Raw genomic sequence first — 23,311 nt, forward strand, 5'->3', positions numbered from 1 at the left:
AGGCTTGTAAACTTACACAGATATATTTTATTTTAGTCCCAAATCTCAAAATTACAGCGCTCAGATTCTTGGCCGTTTTGTTATGTCACAGGTGACATACCGTGACACATAGAGTGATTAGTCTTAGTATGGAAACTAATAAGCCATAACATTGGAGATACCTGGCTACTAGAACCTGCCATCTTTACTAATTTTAGAATTGGTGCAATATATAAAAAGGCTTATTAGCATTTATATGTAATCTTTGAAAGTAATGTATTTATTAACCAACATGTCCTTTCTGAGAGAGGTTAAATGTCAGCAGCACAGTTTGGTGTAGACAGACGTTCCTGTTACTATTGATAATCCTTAGGTACAGTGGTCTGTAGTACAGTACACTAGACAGGATTTCAGTTTCCAGTGTTGCACAGGACCAATGCTTTTCATGGTTTACTTAATATGAAGGAGACTTTCAAATAAAAGCATCTAACTGTATAGGCCACTGACTAAAACATGAAGTGTCAAAATAATAAGCATGCTTAACTGTGTACGTAGGTGTTATTTTCAGCTAAACTGAATGGATCCAATTACAAAAGAAATGTTCTTTTTTCACCTTTTTGCAGCTTAAGTCTGTTGTAAGAGTCCTAGACTCCTTCAACCATGTCCCCAGAGAGAAAGTGAAGCTTTTGGAATTTAAAAATAAAAAAAAAGTTTATCCTGTTCCTTAATGACTGAAAGTTCTGGAAATTATCACCACTCATGGGAAAAATATTCTCGAGTTCAGAGGGGATAATCTGCAACCTGAAAGCTGTGACTGGAGCAATACAGAGCCAGCAGCATGTTGGACAAGGAGGAATGCCATTTGGCATGACATATTTTAGATGCTCTCCCTCTTCCTCCTCCTCCTAATAAACTGACCATTTGAGATTTGGGAAGTGGGACTGAATATAGAAAAAATGTCATTTCTACAGTGGTTTGAGATTTTGGAGAAGGTGGCACAGACTTGCATGTTTGATCATGACTACATTAAGCAGAAGGAATAAACTGTTCAAAGTTATAAAAAAAGCATTTCTTTCATAGCCTGTTTTTAAAACAAGATGCCTTTTTTTTCCACAGGGGTGTAGTTCCTTTCAGCCAAAGGAAAAAAATGCTAGAAAAGGCTAGAGCAAAAAATAAAAAGCCGAAGTCTAGTGCTGGTATCTCCTCTATGCCAAACATAACCGTTGGAACCCAGGCAAGTGCAACTGTCACAAGTGTCATTTTTACAGTGCTATGTGATGAGCTTACAGTCTGCACTTAAAAAAAAAACAAAATAAATTAGGTTCTGTTATTGTCATGCACAAAAGTTGTATCAATAATATGGAATTAAAATACCGTATTTTAATTTTATGACTGTAAATTGATGTGCCCTGTTAGCAGTGGTGATGTTTCACAAGTGTGGTTATTGCTGCAAACATGGAGGAACAAGCTGTACTCATACAAAGTATTTCTGTTTTAACTTACCTACCGATTCTGTATTTGAGAGAAAGTAAGTATAGAAATGCGATTCTGAATAGGGTACATAGCTTTGTAAATGATTTGGCATTTAAGTGCCTGCAATATTAAAGTCTGGGTTTGATTTATTTATGCAGTGGGATAGGCCTTTTGGTTTGAAGCCTCTTTACGGAAAAGGTTAATAGCTGATACAGAGGTGTAAGATTCTTTTTGTGAATTAGTATTAGAACTAGTATGAGACAAAACAGCTCCTTCCCAGGGAGCATGTTTCTTTTGGTTCCCAATCCATTCTGATCGGTTCAGGAATAAATCTTTGTACTGAATTTGTGCTTTGTACTTTTGTGGTTGAGCAGCTAAATACTATATATTAAACAGTTTCACTGCTAAAGCTGTTGCTTTCAGCTGTGAATTCCACAACAGCCCCTTTTTTTCCTAGCAAAGTGTGTATAGTACATCATGCTGACTTTCCTCTTCATCTAGTTCCATACGTTTTCTTGTTTTTTTGACTATTGCATGTGTCACCAAGAAAATGCATGCATATATGATTTCCATTGGTATAATCCATTGTTCTCATAGAAATAAATATTTCTGTCTGTAGGTGTGTTTAAGAAATAACCCCCTCTATCATGCTGGAGCAGTTGCTTTTTCAATCAGTGCTGGAATTCCTAAAGTGGGTGTGTTAATGGAATCTGTTTGGAACATGAATGACAGCTGTCGGTTTCAGCTTCGGTCACCTGAGAGCTTGAAAAACATGGAGAAAGCTAGCAAAACTACTGAGGCAAAGTAAGTGTTGAGAACATGCATGAAATACACACAAAACATTTATTTGCTGATCTCTTGAGTTGGTGATTGATTAAAAATTGAAAAGGAGGAAGGTCAGGTTTTTATCAGTTTGAAATTTTTGCCATCTTTATAAGATTCTAGCTTGCTTGTAAACTTTGCTAAATGTGCAGAAAAGCTCGCGGCTGGAAAGGCATCTCAGTGCCATGAAACCACTATGGAAATGTGAAATGCAGAAGGAATATTAAATGAAGACCATCTTGTAGTGTTTCATAAAGCTTCCAAGATGTTATATTTGAATAACTGAAAATGGTTTTGTTATGGAACTGTTTTCAGGCCCTTCTTCATGGCACTGAGACAGCTGTTTCAGCCCCTCCAGAGTTTTTGGGAAAAAAAATAGCGTTGGGTTGACAATAGCCATTTAAATGTTTTAAAACGTATTTGCAGTTTCAAGAAAAACTTGAGACAGCTTAGCAGTTTTAGAGTTTCAGGTTACTGTATAAAGCTAATAATTCTTCCTTCCAAATTAAGTACATCTAAGGATGTTTGTTTACTGTAATATTGTATCTATGCTCAATTAATATTGTAAAGCTAATCCCTGATTAAGCAGCATAGCACCATTCCCAACATCAGTTGTATAGCCTTGTCAGTTAGGATGGTTGTATGCAAGTATGGAGTTACTTCATTAAAGTATTATTAAAGGAACATGACTGGGACACACTGACACTTTGTCCATTGTCACAGAAAGATTTTGCCTTTTTCTTTATTCATTCTAAGTAATACCTTTTGTTCTAGACCTGAAAGCAAACAGGAACCAGTGAAAACTGAGATGGGTCCTCCACCATCCCCAGCTTCCACTTGTAGTGATGCATCTTCAATAGCAAGCAGTGCATCAATGCCATATAGTAAGTAATGTGTAGCTCATAGTAAGCTGAAATATTTGTGTAATTAAGTTTTTGTAGAAGGCAGTTCTTAGAAAGATTCTCTACTAACTTCAGAATCTGTTTCCGTCTTTCAGTCTGAACTTCAATATATGTAAAGGCTTTTGTAATAGTCTTCAGATAAGCAGTGAATTGTCAGTGTTACATTTAAAATGTATTAGTATAAGCAGTGACTACTTGCTGTAAGGTAAATCTGTGCAAGCATATCACAGTTCTCAGAATTAAAAGTATCTTTCAGGAGGTGAACAAGAGGGAGTCTGAAGATAAAGTTGTTTATGTTTAATTGCAGCGTGACAGCGAGTTTCATTACAGACCAGAAGTTGAAGTTGTTTTGGAAAATTCCTTTTAAGATTAAGCTGTTGTCGCACAGCTTCCTTGCAGTTGAACTTCAGAGCATAAAGCAGTAGTTCATGATCTATTATATTAAATGTCTAAAACTAGACGTTCTTAATATTAACATACAAAAGCAGTGAGAGAAGCTTTGTAGTACAAGTTGTACTTACAAACCTAAAAGGCTGCATGAAAATTCATGTAACTGACCTCTTAAGCATTTTTTTCTGTGTTTAAACCCCATGCATTCATAAAGGGTTAATTACAATGCCATCATTTGAAGAAATCTCTTCTCCACTCCTGTTTCTTCTAATTGTTCACATACTGCAGTTTTAAGAAGTGTCTAGAGAATTAGATGGCCTCATTCAGTGAGCGAGAATCCTGTATGCTCCAGTCTGCACTACTGTCTACTTTTACTAGTAGAATCTTTTGCTACTTATTTCTTCTCTTTTGCAGTTTTTTCAACTGTAATTTCTTACTGACTGTAATTTTTCTTGAGATTTTTAACTGCTTGAAGTTAACTTCACAGTTAGCTTAGCAGTTCTCTGCTTCTTTCTTTAAATATGTTGGTATTATTATTTATACTATATACTCAGTTCAGGACATTAAAGGTTCTTGTCAGTGTTAATTTAGCCATATTATGTATTTAGATTTGATCCTGAATGTACTATAGTAACGATTCAGATAACGTCTTTGCAGCGAATCTAACTGTATTGCAATTACTATTAGCCCATATAGCTATTTTCTGTCTCATTTGCTACTCTTCTAGATGTTTACCAAAAAATCTGTATGTAGTGGGCAAGCAGACTTTTCATAAGGGTGATAAAAAGTACTTGTAGCAGGGCTGAATGAGGGGTCATACAATGTCAGCCTTTGTACTTACAGCATGGCTATCTGAGCCCTGCCAAAACAATTTCTTGTATTGTAATTATTTTGCTCAAATGTCCCTAAAAATTGCTTTGTTGATCAGATAGGCTTTATGAGTGCTAATTTCATAGAAAAAACATGAAGGTGGTATGGTATGCTGTTGGGTAGCTCTGACTTTTTTAAAGTCAGATTCTTGTTAACCTCTTGTTGATTGTTGATAATCTTTCTGGTGGGAAAGGTTTGGTGTTTACTGGACATTGCATTTTGATGCTTTGATTAAATATTTCAGGTCCTTTTTTTTGATGATAACTTTTTTGTCACAGAGCGACGACGATCTACTCCTGCCCCAAAAGAGGAGGAGAAAGTGAATGAAGAGCAGTGGTCTCTGAGGGAAGTTGTGTTCGTGGAAGATGTTAAGAATGTTCCTGTTGGCAAGGTTTGTCTGAAGTACACTGTCCCACCAACTTTGGGGAGGGAAGAAAAAAAGTTTTTCTTTTAGATAAGCTGACTATTAAGAGTCATGGTTTTGGGGATGCTTGAGAATGTTTCTGACTAGTATGACTTCTGTTGCGTTTTTATTTGTCCTTAACACAGTGGTAGTAACAGACTGAATGTGTTGCGAATACAACGTGATGAATCTTAAAAAATAACATTCTGGTACTTAAGGTTGAACCACAGTATTAAGAAAAGCAGATGTGGTTTTATCTGGGAGATTATTTTTGGTGAGTTGAGCAATAGCTCCCACATGTCCAATGGGATTCGGAAGAGTTACATGTGTTGACTGACTTCTACATACACATCAGCTGAATGTTCGGGTGAATCTAATGTTGTGGCAACCAGAGAACAGAAATGTTTTGATTAGAAATGACATGCTTCATTAATACAACTCCAAAGTTGTTTGATTTATTACTGCAAAAAATCTGTTTGGTCCTTGTAAGTTGTTCATTTTCTCTCTAGTAAATGTTTGCTCTGACTAAGAGTGCTGTAGAAGAAAATGGTGCATTTCTTCTTTCACATTGTTGTGTGATGTTAGGAGGGATTAGGTCATCTAGACAGTTCTCTGTCTCTATGCTTTTCAAAAATAAGAGCAACAGGTAAAGGTTTTCCACAAAATGAAAAGGTTGAATTGCTTTCTACTTGATTCATAGAAAAAAAACCCAAACCAGTTACCAGAAGAGGAACAGTCCAACAGAGGGCAGTTGGAATTAGTCAGAGTTGTTTTCCTTCTAACCTAATGGTTACAACCTAGTGGGTTTACTTGTGCAGGAGTGGAAGATTTGCCTTGAATGGTATCTTGGAAAGAAGGAGACCCACAATGAGTTTTGATTATCAAGTTCAGGTCATTTTTGCAAAAGGGAGTATGGAGCAACTTAATTCATGGAAACACTTCAGTTTCTATAAATGAGGTTTCAAGATCTAGTTGAAGTTGCTGAAACCATTGTTTGCATGTCATATGAGCTTTGGGAAAGCCCCTATTGTCCTTCTCTGTCCTTCCTGTTTTAGATCCAAAGATGTTCAGGACAGAGACTGTTTTACTGTGTATATATACAGTTGTGAAGGTGTCTGTCTTTTCACACTGCATCAAGAAGAACTGCTATAATAAATAGAGAAAAGCCTTAATTTTTGTATTTGGTATTTTCACTGAGGTGCTAAAACCAGTCAGTGGGCTGTCTTCTGAATAGAGTTATTGGTGCTGAGTCTATTCTGTATCAGTCATTTATGGCAAAGATGCTTTTTTCTCTTCTTCGTAAAGCATGCTGTCCTTTTGCAGTGATGTTTATGGTTGTTCACTTTTTTCCTCTTACAGTTTTGTAACACTTTATCTTTAGAGTTGATCTGTGAAGACAAAAATCTTGCCTTACATAATGATTTATTTCTGTAGTAAGAGGAACAAAAACCTGGTTTCTATCTGAAGTTTTGAACATTTACATTCTTTAGAATGAGATTAATAAAGTGATAGCCATGAGTTTCTATCAAAATGTTTGCCACCTTTTAAATAGATAATTCTTTGTTTTACACACAAAAAAATAATTGTTCACTTGGGCTTCAGGGGGTGCAATTTAGAAATGGCATAGGGGCCCAGATTTACTGATGCTCAGCCTGTGTTCCTGAAATAATTTTGTTTTTCAAAAGATGTGTTCCTGTACTTTTGGATGTACACAACAACTTTGACGTCTCCAAAAACTGCTTGGTTAAAATCCTTCAAAGACCACTGTTACGTTCTGTCCTTGGAACGGTGGGCAGGTAGATGGTGTCAAGTTCTAACATGCCTGTTTCTCTCCAGGCTCTTACTGATCTTGATAGACTAGCAGTCCACCCCTGAGTGCTGAGATCTAAGATGACTGTAATTATTCTGATAGCAGTAGATCATACAACCAGCCTTTTACCATGCTACTTTGTAAATGTGGATTGCATATGGTGCCGCAGCAACAAATGACCAGGGGGTGTGGCAAGAGTGGGAAAGTTCTTACTTTGGGTGGGCAGTCTTGGAAGAAATTAAGAAAGCGTAAATCTACTTGCACCCTTGGACTTTGTAGTCTTTCTCCTTGGAATATGTTATCTTCCAACCTTATTTCAATTTAAGTCCATCATTAGATGAAGGAGAGGTAATGACTGTAAGATTATCTACCTGATGGAATGAGTAAGCCTGGCACTTGTCTCTTCTGTTGTCTGCATTGGTGAGAAATCTCACAGTCTTCTTTCAGTGTAGTTTAGAAGAGATACAGGCTGAAATAACCCTTTGTTACTGCTCACTCACATCAGATGGTTAGAAGCTGGTTTTGCCCACCCCGTGCAACTTGGGATACTCTGCTTACCCACATTAGCTTCGGGATCTCCTCTTCTGGAGTGGCTTAGATGGTATCTGGAACCACTGTTAGAACAAAAGGGTAGGGAACCTGGGTTGAAGGTGCTTTTTTCTCTGGCAGCCATGGTTTGTTTTGGTCTGAGGCTTTCCGTTAGCAATGTCCAAGGCCTCCCCAAACTGTTCATCAAGGTTATCCTCAATTGGGGTGAGACTTCTGTGTGTTGCCACTTTTTCAGTTTGTGTGCCCAGAAAGCTTATCAAGTACTAGTGGTTTTGTGAAACATAAATTTGGATTGAGTAGTTTGTTCCTTAACTTGTACTTTGCATTGTATTATTTCATTCAGTCACTTAAGCTTGATGTTGATGTTTATTTATCTTGTTGAGTGCCAGGCCATTATACCACATCTGTGCTTTGGAGCTTTCCGTGTACAATTGCAATCAAATGTTTCAGTCAAGCTCCTAGTTGCTTGTTACATCAATGGATAGTTTTATTTTTTTTCTGTGTAACTACTATAGCCAATAACTATAGTAGTAACTCTTTAACTGAAGACCTGCATTTTAGTTACCCTTTGAAGAGCTGAATTTCTTCTCAACCACATCTTAATAAAAATATTTTCCAGTTTTTAAGATACATGATTTTCTTCTCCAACCACAGAATGGGAAATAAAATAGTATTTGGCGTGCGGACTCTGAAAGAGTCACCAGAGTTCCAGCACCTTAAAAACTATCAGCATTTCTTTGAACACAAAAAAAAAGTGATAAAAGTAAAAAGTGATGTAGGTGATAACACTAAGAGCAGACAGAAAGCATGTGGAAGAAAACTTTCAGTTATGGAGACAGGATATGTTAAATATTTGGGGATTTCACCTTTTCTTAAGGTGTGTTTCTTTCCCCTGTTGGCTAGATTATAAATCTGAAAGTTCATAAACAAAATTTTATACACCCTCCTAGACGCCGACCATTTAGAATCTTCTGTTTTCACAAGCAGCCCAAATTTGCAGTTTTTGTAGCAACATTCAGTCATTAAAAAAATAAAACTCTACATGTAGTCAGACTAAAAGCTGTGGTTGAAACATCAGCATGTGATTTCAGGCGTACAAGTTAGTCTGATTACCTGAAAAACATCTAAATGTACCTTGATTAATTTTTTTTTGACCAAATCACAATTTTTTCTAGTGTTGTCTTGCAAGTCTCAATAGAAATCTGTATTTGTATAGTCTAAATCAAAGTTAATATTCATGAATATTTTGACTAGGTCTGAATTTTGAAATTTTTGGGTGGTAGTATTACAGCCATCAGTGATGCTCTACTATTAGAACTAGGAATTCTGCTGTTAAAGTGAAGTGTGAGCATATGGGGAGCAAGTGCTCTGACTATCCACAGTAATCTTTGTTACAAAAAAAAAAAAAAGCTAAGACTTTCATATTTGTTGTTTTCTCTAGCATTGTTGATAGGCTGCATCTAGCCCTAGAGCAACTGGGAAACATAGAAATGGCTGGATTTTTATTACCTACAATATCTTGAAAATTTGAGAGATTTTTTTATTAAGTTGATTACATCTAGATCTTTAATACTGCTTTGTAAGTGCTTTCTGTGTAGAAACTATTGAGAAGTTAGGGCCTAATCAAGATTGGTGGTTGCTTGTGTCTGGTTTTGATCAAGACTGAGAGCATACAGCGATCTAGATCTTATTTTTACTCAAAATCAAAACATTGTCCATCCTTTCCTCTGCTCCCTTCCCTCTTAGCTTTGTTTTCTTTTTGGAAAGTCAAAGGGCCTTGCTGTTCGGTGGTGGCATAGGATGTTTCTGTATCAAGGAAACCTGTTTTGATGGTTCTAATAGCAGCATCTGGAGAGAGGCTTACAGTCTCGGAAATGCCTCTGTCAGTGTGGGGTTCAGTAACTTCCATTTCCTTGAGGGGCAGAGAGGGACACAGATCCATGAAGTCATGGCATATGTCTGGATAGCCTTGTTTGTATCCTTCGGTCCTAAGGGACTGAGCAGAGAACTTTATCGAGTGTGAGGAACAGGTAGTAGACCCGTTAAACCAACGCTTCATTTTTGCATTGTGCACAGTCATCTTGAGGAGTGACCACTTAAGACTTTGCAACAGAGGCTTTAAAAACTTAGATGGGGCCGAAGAAAAAAAAGTACAAGAGCTGACGGGCACTTAAAGAAGTAAGAGGCTCAGTGTAGTTGGGTTTTTGTGGTTTTTTTTTGTTTTTGTTTTGGTTTATTTTGGTTTGTTGGGGTTTTTTTGTGTTGAGTTGTTAGCTAATGTTTAGAACTCATTGCCACAGGAATAGTGTTTATTTCCAAAAGTGATTGGACAAATGAGTAAGACAAGAGTCTATCTAGGCTATTAAATGTGAGGTTGTCCTGCTGTTTGTAGTGGGTGGAAGCTGGAAGGGTACCAGGGAAATATCAGTAGGAGCTACTCTAGTCGGCGTTGGTTTGTCTTGGACATAGGATGCTGAAATGGAGGGACCTTTGATCTAATTCAGGATGCCTATGGCACCGTTAAGAAATCTAGGTTTTTAAGATTTCAGTAATTTTAGCAAAAGAGCAAGGCTGATGACCAAGGGCTGTAGAATTTAATTGCCAATTATTTTGAACTTTTTTCTTTTCCTGATAAAGATCTGGTTTATTTTGAAGCAAATCAACCTAAACAGTTTCTGTTCAAAGCTTTTGGTAAGATTTTAATGTGTTTTGCTTGTAGGTGCTAAAAGTGGACGGTGCTTATGTTGCTGTGAAATTTCCAGGCACCTCCAGTAATGCAAACTGTCAGAGCGCTTCTAATTCAGATCCTGATCCTTCTTCTCTTCTCCAAGACTGTAGGCTGCTCAGAATAGATGAATTGCAGGTATGTCTTTGTGAAACATCGAGAGAACTATCAGTGTTTTGAAATGTCAGCACTGTATGCTTAATTGCATCTTAAACTTTTACATACGTTTCAGGTTGTAAAAACTGGTGGCACTCCAAAAGTTCCTGACTGTTTTCAAAGGACACCTAAAAAGCTGTGTATTCCTGAAAAAACAGAGATCCTAGCAGTAAATGTAGATTCAAAAGGTAAGTAGGGCGTACGCTGCAAGATGCTCTGTTGGATCCTTTATTACCTCACTCTCTTCCTAGTGGAAAGCAACTACTGTCAAACTAATATGTACAGTTCTTTCAGCTGATATTAGTAATTCCTTAAAAGTGCTATAGTCAGAGGTTCTTTTTACTGGATGCCATCAGTAAAAGACATTAACCTTTTTCTTCTGTATCTTTGAAGGGGTGCATGCTGTTCTGAAAACTGGCAACTGGGTTCGGTACTGCATATTTGACCTTGCCACAGGAAAGGCTGAACAAGAGAATAATTTCCCTACTAGCAGCATTGCATTCCTGGGTCAGAATGAGAGAAGTGTTGCTATTTTTACAGCTGGACAGGTTTGTGGTTTTGTATCTCAATCATCTAACTTCACTGCACTTCCAGCATCTTTGAATGGGATTGTACAGCCTTTTGTAAGGCTTTTCCAAAGACTGGCAAAGAAATAGTTCTTCCAGTAGGTTGTGAAAGACTTGTTGCTACCATTAGTATTTTGAAGGTGCAAGAGGAATAGCAATCTTAACTTGCTTAAGCACTTTTTATAATCTTACTCAAATTCTACCTTGAACGAAAAGTAAAAAAAGATGAAAAAAAACTTGGCAGAGTAGTTCCTGTTAGTGTAAACTTGTTATCCAGCTATATTTTGGAATTAGATCAGATGAAAATCCGCTCGTGAGAATGGATATGTTAACAAAAAAAATAAATCTGTATTGGATACTGAAAATGATACATTAAGGTTTTACACAACTCTTTCTACTATCCAACGTTAAGTATCTTATTTTATTTTATGTGATTATACAGCTTGATTACATTGTGCAGGCATCCATGAGGAGGGCTGAGAAAAACTACCTAAGCCATTTTAGTAACTGTTTTACTTCACTTAGGATAGTTGAAGGTCTTTTGGCAAAAGACCTGAATTTGAATGTTTTGTTTCCATATATCCAAGCATACTTGGAGCATTTAAGTAAGCTTAAAGTACAGGTTCTCTGTTTCCTTGATAATCTTTTGTGATGCATGTATACCATAAAGAAGATGCTTTTATTAGTATTTACTATGTTAAGTACATTTCAGGCATCTGAGAAAGGGAATCTGTTGTGCTGTGCCACTTGTAATGATAGGGGACAATGGCATAAATGGGAATTTTAGGTAAAGTGTTGTTGGCAGTCAAGCAGAACTAGACCTTTTGGGAAGGATAAATTGTGGAGGCTTAATGATAAAACTTTTTCCCCCCAATTGTAGGAATCTCCTATTATTCTTAGAGATGGAAATGGTACAATCTATCCAATGGCAAAAGATTGTATGGGTGGGATACGAGACCCTGACTGGCTTGATCTTCCACCTATTAGTAGTCTTGGAATGGGTGTTCATTCCTTAACAAATCTTCCTGCTAACTCGACCATCAAAAAGAAAGCTGCTATTATTATTATGGCTGTTGAGGTAAGATATTTTCTTTACTACAGAGTTACGTGCTTTTTTTCTCTTGCTTTCATAAAGTAATGCTTAAAGCAGCTTTGTGTTTAAATACCATTTTGTATTTTAACTATTTCAAAGAAACTAATTTCAACAGAAAATTCTTGTAGAAACATGAAAGCACAAACAAATTTACGTAGTAAAATTAAGATCCATTTTGGGGGTGCATGGCTTCTGTAATCAGGCTTTTAACTAATATTTTTTGGCATTACTGTTAAAACTTATTATTTGATGTCTACTACCAGTGTACTTTTTTTTTTTTTGGTTGCACAGTTTTTCTGAGGGATCCAGCAACTTGTTTTCTTGTGAATGCAATAGTTTATTGTCTTACATTTTTTTAAAAAAATATTTGGACCATAAGTTAGGAAATCAAGTCAAGCAAAGGCTTTGGGGTTTTGGGTTGGTTTTTTTTTTTTTTCTCCCACTTGAATTGCCTGTAGAGTTCTGTACTCATCTGTGGTGCTGTATGAATAGTTCTGGTGTGAATTTATGTATCATACTTGTATAGACCTATCAGCGGTTTGGTGCAGTTTAGTTAGATCTGCTGTGTGCTGTGCTGCCACCAGGAGGTATTGTGTACCTGTTAGACTGAGGTTGATTTCACAGTGGACTATTCCATCACTCTGGAAAACCTTGTTATATCAGAGATGAGCCTCCCAGACTTTCAACAGCTTCTGTTCTTTCACTTTGCAGTATGTATATAGTTTGTTTAAAACAAATATGTAAGAGCTAGTTAATGTAGACCCCTTAGTTTTTTTCAGTTGTACCACTTTTCCCGTGTTACGTGCAGCCATGAAATAATCTCTTAAGAACCCAGCTATGAAGTCAGAGGCATACTTCTGTGAGCCTGATAGCTTCTGCTATTTAAGCCTTTCCTTTACCTTGTCTGTGCCTGAATGCATGCTGTTTTCTGTTTTTAACAGTGCTATAATTGAGGTAATGTATATTCTCAATAGTTCCTGCACTGACTTCCAGCCAACATCCTAGATTTAGACCTATTAATTTCAGAAATGGAAAACTATAAGTACTTGGGAAACTTGTATGTCTTGCCTTTTGTGTTTTAAACTGTTAAAATATTGTATTCTTTTGAGTACAGAAACAAACTTTAATGCAGCACATACTTCGATGTGACTATGAGGCTTGCAGACAATACCTGATGAATCTTGAACAAGCAGTTGTCTTGGATCAGAATCCACAAATGCTGCAGACGTTCCTTGGCCATAGATGCGATGGAAACCGCAATATTCTGCATGCTTGTGTGTCTGTGTGCTTTCCAACCAGCAACAAAGAAACAAAAGAGGAAGAGGGTGAGCTCAACAGTATAATGAAAATACTTTGAAAGTAAACTTTTTATGTATTTTGAAGAGCATTTGAAATAAAGGCTGCATTGTTCATATATGGGTATCTTAAAATTTAGCACCTAAAATGTGTCCTAGCCTTTCAAAGGTGCTGAGACAACGTTTTTGTTAATCTTATAAGGATTTATAAGAATGCAATAATTAGAATACTAACCTGTTTTTATTGATTATAAAAGACAAAGTTTTCCCATCCACATGCTAATTTTAGATGAAAACAAGTATTTTCCAGCTTTTTGTCACTAGTATCCCGATTATATCACTATAAACTTACAAAAGAAATGGTACTTAGTATTTTTCAAGTGTTGCAGTATATGTTAATGCCTGCAGTAAGAAATGCTAGTTGCAGTTGACGTGTATTAAGAAACGTGAAAGAATGACCTTCTGTTAACGCCAGTTACTGACACCATTTAAAAATGTCTATTAAATACTGTTATGTAAAAAGTATGTTAACAGAACAAGGTTGCTAAGTCAAGCACTCAAAAATTAGGAAATGCCAGAATTAAGTTTGCCCGTGTGCTATACATGGGTATGCGTTGTTAAATGGTCTTTAATTACACCGTCATACTATTTTTTCCACAGGACTACCTCATTCAGTGCACAAGATGGACGGTGCTCACCGAATGGGTAGCTATGCAATATTTCTTTTTATCCTCATCATCCAGTGTGTGGCCCCATTCCTTACTTATTGCACACCATACAAACCCTGCACTGAATAATGAATGAACTTCCTCGTGGGGTTTTTGTATGGTGCTGTCATTGAATTTTAGTCATATATAGACCTTAATTGTTCATTGTATCCCTATTTATAAAATGGGGGTAACGCTGCAGCTTTCTCATCTCTTGCTTGAAGTTTTACTATAGCTTAAAGTATTACAGCTTGAAGTTTTTCTGTATTCAAAGCTATTAACTAATTTTGAGGGTTCTGTTTGAGAAGTCTAGGGTCTGATCTCAGTTTTTGGATTAGGTGTTATCTCAAAACACTTTAGTCTACAGCTGGATTAATAGTAGTTTCAGTTGTTCTGTGAATGTTAATTATTTCTGTGAGTCAGGCACCTTTTAGGTGTCCAGAAACTATTAGAATGTATCATGATCATCTGTAAAAACTTGCTTCACAAAGTTCTGTGTGCTGTTAGATGTGGCAGAAATAGATTCCATTTCTCCAAAGTGATGTTCAGTGACATTAAACACAAGACAATGCTCCCCCCATTCCTTGCCAAGCTGTTGCTGCCCTATTACACGCCTTCCAAATGTTGCAGCAAACAAGGCATAAACAGCTTGCTCATTGTGCAACCCTTCATCTTCAGTGTGTCGTCCATCCTGTGCACTGATTGAGGCAGGGGTCTTGTTGCGGGGTGGGGTGGGGGACAAAAAACCCCAAAACAAATAAACAAAACCCAGTTGCGTAACTGAAGACTGTTTTACTATAAGCACACAAGGAGGCTGAAATAAGGATGCATGGGCAAACTTAATCTGACTTTTCCTAATTTGAGTGCTTGTCTTTGCAACCTTGACATTTTTTCAGTAACTTCATTTGGATGTAATTTACCTTTCTGAAAAATGAAAAACGTGAACCTGATACACTTTTAACACCCCTCTGCCTCTCTCTTTCCCTTCGCAACAATTGTTTTAGAAGGGAATTCGTATCTTTAGATTCAAATCACATTCACCTTCCACTGTTACTGTTAGCGATGGATATTAGGACAAGCTTGTTTTCTGTGCATCATCTGGAGGGCAGTGGTGACTGATGTTATTGTCTGTAAGTTATACAGTGTTCTGTTGAACTGTAAAAGAAGTTTGATTTAGGAGTAAAGGTTTCAATTCAAGACTCCAGATACAATGTTCTTTAACAATTACAGAACATAGTGCCCTTTCCCAGCTAGTACCTGTCTGAGTTTCTTTGCCCTTCTATGTATGGTTTCCTCCTGCTGCAAAGGGAATATTGAGGGCAGGGATAAGCTTTTTTTGTTGTCAGATCCTGTGCCTCGTGTTGGATAAATGAGCTGCAGGAAAAGTGGCTCGAGACCTGCAGGGCTGGGAGAAGGCTGCTCTGTGTCTCTGTGATTTGATATCTCCTCAGCCTTGCCAGTGGAACGGATCTTGGAATTCCAAGACAGGTCCAAAAGAAATGTCTAAGGCGTGTAAAATCATTAAAGAGTTACGATACTCAATTTCAGATAACTTTATTGAACACATGCAAACTGAGTTTTTTTTTCTAGAGAATAAGGGCAAGTTTCATTAGACAACAGAACCACAAATTACCCTTGGAACCAGCACATTTACAGTTGATGGATCTCCAAAAAATAATACTGACTTCTTAAGTGGAGCAGTGAAAATTCAGTTACAGTTTACAGTGGGACGAGGGATAGGTGAAACTTCTCTGTTGCAGAGAACAGTTGATTGCTTTCAAGATCTGTGACCCCCTGTGTGAGGGGTCCAGAAGTACTATGAGATGGATCATGAGTTAAGAGAACTAGTGGACCTTAGAAACGAGTACAGCCCAATACAATGGCAATTTGTTTACAACTGCAGGTCAACTAGTATAGAACTAGGGGCACAAAAGTAATATTCTGTTAAGTATTTGGTAGTTCTCTGCTGTAGGCACTAGGTGACTTTTGTCTGAGAAACCTGCACATGCTTGAGAACAAGCAAAATCTAAGATCTTTGCCACTTCAGGTAGTGATAAGTGGAAAGATCTAAAAAGTAGCATACTATAGAAGCTGACGGAGACCACTGAATTACCTTATTCTATGAACTCAAAAGTTAAAGGTATTAATAGTACGTTCTTGTTTGGGGAGAAAAAAAACCCAGAAGGAATTATCCGAGTGTTAGTATTGTCAGTGGAGAAACTATGCATGCAAAGAGTGGTGGCTGTCAGTTTGAAAAGCCTTTAAATGGAAAGTGAGCACTAGCCATAGCAGCTTTTAGACATGTCCTGTAAGAATGATCAGACTCACTTTATGGATTATTTTTTTTCTTTTTCCAGAAATACACCTTTTCCTTCTAATTTGTGCTAAAATTTGTCTTTCACTGTGTTAAAAGGAAAATTGCCTCTGGCCTGGCCTGTATCATGCTGAAAGTGGCTTCTCTTTCAGTTCTTTCTGGATCCATGACTGTAGTGATTCCTAATTTGCTGTGTAGTGTCTATGCAATCTTTAATTTTCAGTAGCTCCTAAAGAAGCCATGACTGTTGCTCTGTGCAAACCTTGTACAGCTGACTTCACTGCTTTATCTGTTTATTGTCTTGTGGATAGATAAATCTACACTAAGTCTTTGATTCAGATGGTTGCCTCAAGTTGTACTGTAACTGTGCAACTAGGCAATTTTTTTATATTCTGTATAGCACTTGGCACAGTTCAGTCCTCGTTATGACTAGGACCTTTAGGTGTTATGGTGCTTAGGGTTTTAGATGTTAGAACAAATGCTTATTCTTTCTGATGTAAACTACTTGTGCTATCTTATTATAATGCAGTTTTCCTGAGCATGCTCGTAAGGAGAGCATGTATCTTACAAACCCAGAATTTTGCATTGTTCATAGCTGCTCATTTTGAAGTGTGCTGGGGTTTTTTTCATTGTCATTACTTTTGAAGCCTTGACTCAGCAAACGTCTGGAATGAGCTACGTGACAGATCCTTGTCTTTTGATTATACTGAAATCTGTGAAAGCTTGTTCTGCAATTTGGGTGCCTTGGACTTCCTTCCTTGATGGCCTTTTAGAAACCAAACCCAGTCAGAATCATGGTTAAGCTCATCCAAAATAAAAATTTCTGTATGAACCTACTGTGTCCCTCTAAATCTTACTAAAAAAAGTGCAGGGAACATTTTATGATTAGTGACATTTCATACTTCATACTTCTTCCTTATAATTTTCCCAAGTGAAATTTGGGCAGTAACACTTTTCTTAATTTTTCAGAAGCAGAGCGCTCTGAAAGGAATACATTCGCTGAAAGGCTCTCGGCTGTTGAAGCTATTGCAAACGCAATCTCTGTTGTGTCGAGTAACGGTCCCGGAAATCGGGCAGGATCATCAAGCAGCAGAAGGTAGATTTACTAATGCTTTCCTCCTCTTTTCTGTATGCCGATTTACATATTAATTACCAATCTCTTACTAATTTGTTCCTTCAGTCTAGTTTAACAATGGGCTCTATTGCTAGTTTAAAGCCAGATTTGACTTCTTCAAACACCATACTAGAGCTCTGGTGGTCTTTTTGAAGCCTTTTCTGGTATAAGAACTAATGTTGGGATATTTCTAAACTAATTCTGCTTTCTGGGGTTGGGACATTGTCTCATGGGTTGTAAAGTAGAAATGCTCCTCCTTGTGGGGAAAGGGGATTTGAGGATAAGCTTTAACAGTCTTTACCAAGGAGAATTAAGTATTGCAGACATACTGTAATAGTGGTCAGGCTTGCTGTTTTAACAGCATTTCTGAGGGAAATTATCACTTGCACAGATCAAGAATACTGAGATCAACGTAACACCAGTGAGGAGGAACTCAAATTGATTCTTCCTATCCTAAGCAATCATTGTTACAGTGGGAGTCCTTTTTATCACGGTGGCTGTAAAGGATAGGTTCGTGATGGTGACAGAATCCTGATTTCTGATGACATTTATGTTTTTCCTCTTTCCATGATGGTAATTGAGTGGTGCTCATGTCAAGGGAATTTGACAGTATCTGTACTGACTTCTAGTCAGTTCACAGCACTATGGATGAGAGCATAGTACAATTTTATTACTCAGCTCTGTAGTCAAAGCAACTGACGTGAAATCATGTCTTCATCCTTCCCAAGCTACAGTCCTCATCACTGTGATCTTTTTGACGTGGGAGATAAGGGTAGGGGTTGAAGATTCCCTCCCATATTTTGCAGGAGACGTTACTTACAAGAGGAACTTGTGCATTTAAAAAAACCCAAAACTACCTTTACATTTGCACCTCTTTTGTTTGAATCACACTGGGTCTACCACCTTTCTCTCGTAAGATGATACAGAATTTCTTGAAATTTTTTACTGACTGCACCCTGTAAAGTAGTACTCTCACATTTACTTTCACATTAAATAACTTCAAAGAAATAACTATTTTCAAAAAAAAGGTTTTTTTAAGCCCTATTTTTATTTTTCCATTGATTTCTTCTTGCAGTTAGATTTTAAAAAACAGAAAACAGCTGCAACAAGAGCAAATCCTTGCACAAGCTTAACACCCCTGGCAATGAGTTTGGGGTAGAAGGAATGTCAGATAGTGGCGGTAATGTCCATTAGCTGCTGCTTCCTGCAAGAGGCAGTACTGTGATGACTAGGGTTACATTCTGGGCTCAAACCTGTCTTTATACATTGCTGGCTGACTTTTCTTCCAAGGCTGTTATATTCTGTTGCAGCAAAATGGGATACAGGAATGGAAACCACCTCTTTGCTCATTCTTTATGCTGAAGAAAAATGGAGATGATAAAGAGTTTGGTTTCCTTTTTCAGTGTGAAATTCTGCTCTAAAATGTTCTACTTAAATGAAAATGAGATAGTATTTTTACCTTCGTTTTGTATTCAGTTTGAGATTAAGGGAAATGATGAGAAGATCCTTGAGAGCTGCTGGACTGGGCAGACATGAAGCTGGTGCTTCATCAAGTGATCACCAGGACCCAGTTTCTCCACCAATAGCTCCTCCCAGCTGGGTTCCAGATCCTCCTGCAATGGATCCGGGTAAGTCTGTTCATGTGTCATATTAGACTGTAGAATTAGAGATTTAATGAAGGAACCAACAACTTTTCATGTGAACCATTTAGATTTCGGCATGAGACTGAAATACCTAATGTCATTGAGGTAGCTTTAAGAGTTTACTGAAGGCTTAACAGCTGTTTCTAAATCCAGTATGTGTCTTCCTAATGCTGGTGTCAAACTTCTGTGAAGTGTGTGTTTTGTAACGTTGAGTTACATTACTAATCTAGGAATGTGCCCATTTGTAGGAAAGAGTACCAGCTAAGTACAGAAAACCTGCAGTGTGTTAGACATTGCAGAAAGAGCATGTTGTTAGGGATGTTTTTATGTATTGATATACATCCTGCTGTTCTGTTTACTGAAAGATGGTGACATTGATTTTATCCTGGCCCCCGCTGTGGGATCTCTTACCACAGCAGCGACTGGCACCAGCCAAGGACCTAGCACCTCCACAATACCAGGTGAGGACATATTGCTTATCTGATTATGCTTTAGAAGGAAAATGATCTCAAAAGCTGCCTCTGCTTGCACAGACTTTCTGCATATGAAAATGCCTCCGATCAGATGAAGATTGGATTGAAGCAGAATTTCAGAAGTGTGCAGAAAGTAAATGAAGCGCCATGCTGTCTTTTATGTAAAAAATATTTTTACCTGGGGAATGACAAATATGTAAAAATACGGTAATCGGTATGAAATTGGGATTCCTTCCTGTATTTCAGAATGTAATTTGGAACTGAAATTTACAATACTTCAGTAAAACATTGTTGAAATGAGCAAACCACTGAATAGTCAAGCTACTGATTAATCACCCCAGTGAAATACTGAATTACTTGCTTTAATAACTAGTCATTTTTTGAGGAAAAACTGTTTCTCTGCAATTTTTTTTCTTTATTACAGGTCCTTCTACTGAACCATCTGTAGTGGAATCAAAGGATCGGAAGGCAAATGCTCATTTCATACTGAAATTGCTATGTGATAGTGTTGTTTTACAACCTTACCTTCGAGAATTGCTGTCAGCTAAGTAAGGATTTTTGTATGAATTCTCACTATCCTTTGTAATATTGTATCACCTGAAATTGACTACATAGAAGCCTTTTCGTAAAGATTATATAAAGATGCATTAGTTAAAATGGAGAATGTTAGAATATTGGCTGTATTTGTGTCCTGACGTCCCTTAAAATTAGGTCTATTTCACAGAAGTAAAACAAATAGAAGAGTCCTTGTTTGTTCTGTGGTTTTTCTGATTGCACAAGGTTAGCAGTGCTAAGTTTTCATATATTTGTTTCCTACCCCTGCTGTTACAACAAAAAATTTTAGTGTATTTTAACTTTTCTGTTGTTTTTTTCCCTAGGGATGCAAGAGGCATGACACCATTTATGTCAGCAGTTAGTGGCCGGGCATATCCTGCTGCAATTACAATTCTAGAAACTGCACAGAAAATTGCTAAAGGTACACCAGTTTCAGTAATTATCATGTGATTTCTTTCTGAAGTTTGGCATGTGTGCAGATTCATTATTAACAGTGCTTTTTTGTGTGTGTGAAATTACATGTGCTTTAGCAACTGGTGATGATGGTAAACACCTTTTTCCAAAATACTGTTTATTACTGCATGTTTTGGAAGTCTTGCTTTTATGGAGTATCTTCCTCTTTTGTGGTGTATATATTATGATAGGTTTCTGTGAGTTTTATTGGTTTTGTGTTCTTTATGGCCTTTTCAGTATTTCATTGCTTTATAAACATCAGTGCGTTGAGGTACTATTTTTCAGTAGCACAGTGGTATCACCTGGAACTTCTTTGAATTAGAAAAAAACCCTATGTGATAAAGCAGTATACCAGTCTAGATCCTGTTTCTGAAGAGACTCCTATACACGTTTTATGACTCTTTCGATGGTGGTATTTAACTATTTTAGAAATATGTGAAGTTGAACTTAACTAGAAACTTAAGCAGATGAGATGTGTGGTGTAACAAGGTCTATAGGGCTGTGTATTCCTTGTAAGAATATTGCCCATAAATTATTTTTTTTATTTTTTCAAAATGGTGGTCCACTGAATTGATTAGAATATCTGTGAATTTAAAACTGGGAAGGAGTTGGTGGTTGTATTTTTCAGTCAGGAATTTGCAGCAGCTTCTTTTACGTGTAATGTGACAAGTGGAAAGCTTTTTTGAAAAACTGTGACAGAGACTTCATTCAAACTTCTGACTCTGTATGGAATTTTGTAATGAAAAACATCTGTTAAGTATGGATTGTGTTGGTGGGGTTTTGTTGTTTCTTGAGGGGTTGTTTTTAACACTGACATTCTATTGTTCTTTTAGCTGAAGCAACTTCCAGTGAAAAAGAAGATGATGTGTTTATGGGAATGGTTTGTCCTTCTGGTACAAATCCAGATGACTCTCCTTTGTATGTTTTGTGTTGTAATGATACATGCAGTTTTACGTGGACTGGCGCAGAACATATTAACCAAGTAAGGCGCGCTTTTTTTTTTCTTTAAGTAAATAGGAATGTGTTTCAACCTTGTATTGTTAGTATACTAATCTAATTATTAAAGTTGCATTGTTTTAATGACTGTAAATTTTAAGTCTGGTATGGTTACTGCTCCCCTGTTTGCTTTGTACTGTCAAAGCTGGCTGTGTTGGTCAGAATGTGGCTGTTTATGGGTGTGCCTTTTCCCCTCTGGCTAGCTTTGGCAAAAATACTGATGGAAACAGCTCTCTGAAAACACTGAATATTCTAACTAAAACAAAGTTTCGCTTTCTAGAATTTAATTACTTCTAAGTGAAGGCATCGTTTTGAACAAGGTTTTATTGTAACCTGAAGTGCTGTGAGATTGCAAGTGCCATAGAGAGAAAACTATGCGTAATATTTTTGGTAATTTTTTTAGGATATATTTGAATGCCGAACATGTGGCCTGTTGGAATCTCTTTGTTGTTGCACAGAATGTGCAAGGGTCTGTCACAAAGGACATGACTGCAAGTAAGTATTGTGTCCTGTTTCTTAGAATTAAATCAGTATTTTGTGGTCTCATTTGTTTACTGACAGTTAATAGGTTTTTTTTTTCCTTGGTTGAAGCGTTCAGTTATTAGAGAACAGAAGATTTAATAAAGTACTTTAAAATCTTCCTCTGCTGCTCTGTAGCGTTTAAGGGTCAGAATTGCAAGAGTAACCTGAAGCGGCCTTGTACTTCTCATTTTGTGGAATTCAGAGTAAATTAGTAATTCTGACACCCTCAAAGAAGTTAATATTCTAAGAATAATAGATCTAAACAATACCATGTTTTCATTTTGGGTACCTCCAGGGGTTTTCTGAAGCCAGTGAATCCTGATGACAGATCATTCTCATAAACTTCCAGAAAGAAGTGTAGCATATTAATCTCTAAGGTCAACTGTAATAAAGGGAAAAGTGGGCAAGCAGTCAAATGAATAGTCAAGAAGTCTATGATCAGCTTGGGCAAAGCTTTGAAGTTGCAGATGTTTTGTGCTGCTGTTACAGGGCATAAAAGTTGCAGCATTAATATCCTAGCTATAATAAGCTAACAGATACAAAGATATTCTCCAGCATTGTAAAAATTACTGAGATTTTACTGCATGTTGTGAGGATTTCCAACTTAACTTTCTTGGCTGGAGGCTATTTTGGGAAAGAGTAAATGGTATTGGATGAGTTTTACTAAGGCATTATGAAAAGCTCTGTAGTGAAACTGCTGTTTTAAAATGAGTGTAGGAGATAAGAACAGCAAATGTAAAGTGTTGCCACATAAATAAACTCTGCATTTCTCTTTGACACTGGGTTTTGGCATCTTGCTACTATAATAAACAAAAAACTCTAGCAGGAATCTTAATGTGTACACTAATGCCCTCAGCCTGCATAGAAGATATTTAGTATATTACTGAACAGTGTTGCAGCTCACTTTTTCTATTTCTTGTAGGCTCAAACGAACATCTCCAACAGCATACTGTGATTGCTGGGAAAAGTGCAAGTGTAAAACATTAATTGCTGGACAAAAGTCTGCTCGCCTTGATCTCCTTTACCGCCTGCTTACTACCACAAATCTCGTTACCATGCCAAATAGCAGGCAAGCACACAGTTGTAATGACTAGGGGAGAATAATTTTTATTATTTTTAAATATGTGGTATGTCATGTCTCCACTAATCAATTTTTCATTACAGGGGAGAACATCTGCTACTGTTTTTAGTACAGACAGTTGCCAGGCAAACTGTGGAACACTGCCAGTACAGACCACCTAGAATTAGGGAAGATCGTAATCGTAAAACTGCAAATCCTGAGGGTAAGAGCTGTTTCAGTGAAATAGATGGCAGATTCCATATTTCAGTGCCTCTTTCTTATATTGTTTTTTTGTCTCTTTAGATTCTGATATGCCTGATCATGATCTAGAACCTCCTCGTTTTGCCCAGCTTGCTTTGGAACGTGTTTTGCAAGACTGGAATGCCCTGAAGTCCATGATTATGTTTGGCTCCCAGGAAAATAAAGACCCGTGTGTATTTA

General features: G+C 37.2%; 1 protein-coding gene across 13 annotated transcripts in view; it reads left to right on the forward strand.

Moving 5' to 3' along the window:
- The window catches only part of UBR5 (ubiquitin protein ligase E3 component n-recognin 5), an 89,355-nt gene that overhangs the window by 42,696 nt on the left and 23,348 nt on the right, over window positions 1–23,311 (forward strand). For 7 of the 13 annotated variants that reach the window (XM_055706323.1, XM_055706326.1, XM_055706325.1 and 4 more), the window contains 20 exons: window positions 1,096–1,213; window positions 2,072–2,256; window positions 3,049–3,158; window positions 4,715–4,827; window positions 9,918–10,061; window positions 10,156–10,267; window positions 10,473–10,627; window positions 11,526–11,723; window positions 12,853–13,063; window positions 13,694–13,738; window positions 17,024–17,150; window positions 18,645–18,796; window positions 19,177–19,272; window positions 19,709–19,832; window positions 20,163–20,260; window positions 21,126–21,274; window positions 21,692–21,783; window positions 22,733–22,879; window positions 22,975–23,093; window positions 23,174–23,300. In XM_055706323.1, the coding sequence (XP_055562298.1) occupies window positions 1,096–1,213; window positions 2,072–2,256; window positions 3,049–3,158; window positions 4,715–4,827; window positions 9,918–10,061; window positions 10,156–10,267; window positions 10,473–10,627; window positions 11,526–11,723; window positions 12,853–13,063; window positions 13,694–13,738; window positions 17,024–17,150; window positions 18,645–18,796; window positions 19,177–19,272; window positions 19,709–19,832; window positions 20,163–20,260; window positions 21,126–21,274; window positions 21,692–21,783; window positions 22,733–22,879; window positions 22,975–23,093; window positions 23,174–23,300 (2,622 nt within the window). The remainder of the gene's footprint in view (window positions 1–1,095; window positions 1,214–2,071; window positions 2,257–3,048; window positions 3,159–4,714; window positions 4,828–9,917; window positions 10,062–10,155; window positions 10,268–10,472; window positions 10,628–11,525; window positions 11,724–12,852; window positions 13,064–13,693; window positions 13,739–17,023; window positions 17,151–18,644; window positions 18,797–19,176; window positions 19,273–19,708; window positions 19,833–20,162; window positions 20,261–21,125; window positions 21,275–21,691; window positions 21,784–22,732; window positions 22,880–22,974; window positions 23,094–23,173; window positions 23,301–23,311) is intronic. The other 6 variants (XM_055706328.1, XM_055706335.1, XM_055706331.1 and 3 more) reach the window with 3 other exon arrangements.

This window comes from Falco cherrug, chromosome 3 (genome assembly GCF_023634085.1).
Source record: "Falco cherrug isolate bFalChe1 chromosome 3, bFalChe1.pri, whole genome shotgun sequence".
NCBI classification, from domain to species: Eukaryota; Metazoa; Chordata; class Aves; order Falconiformes; family Falconidae; genus Falco; species Falco cherrug.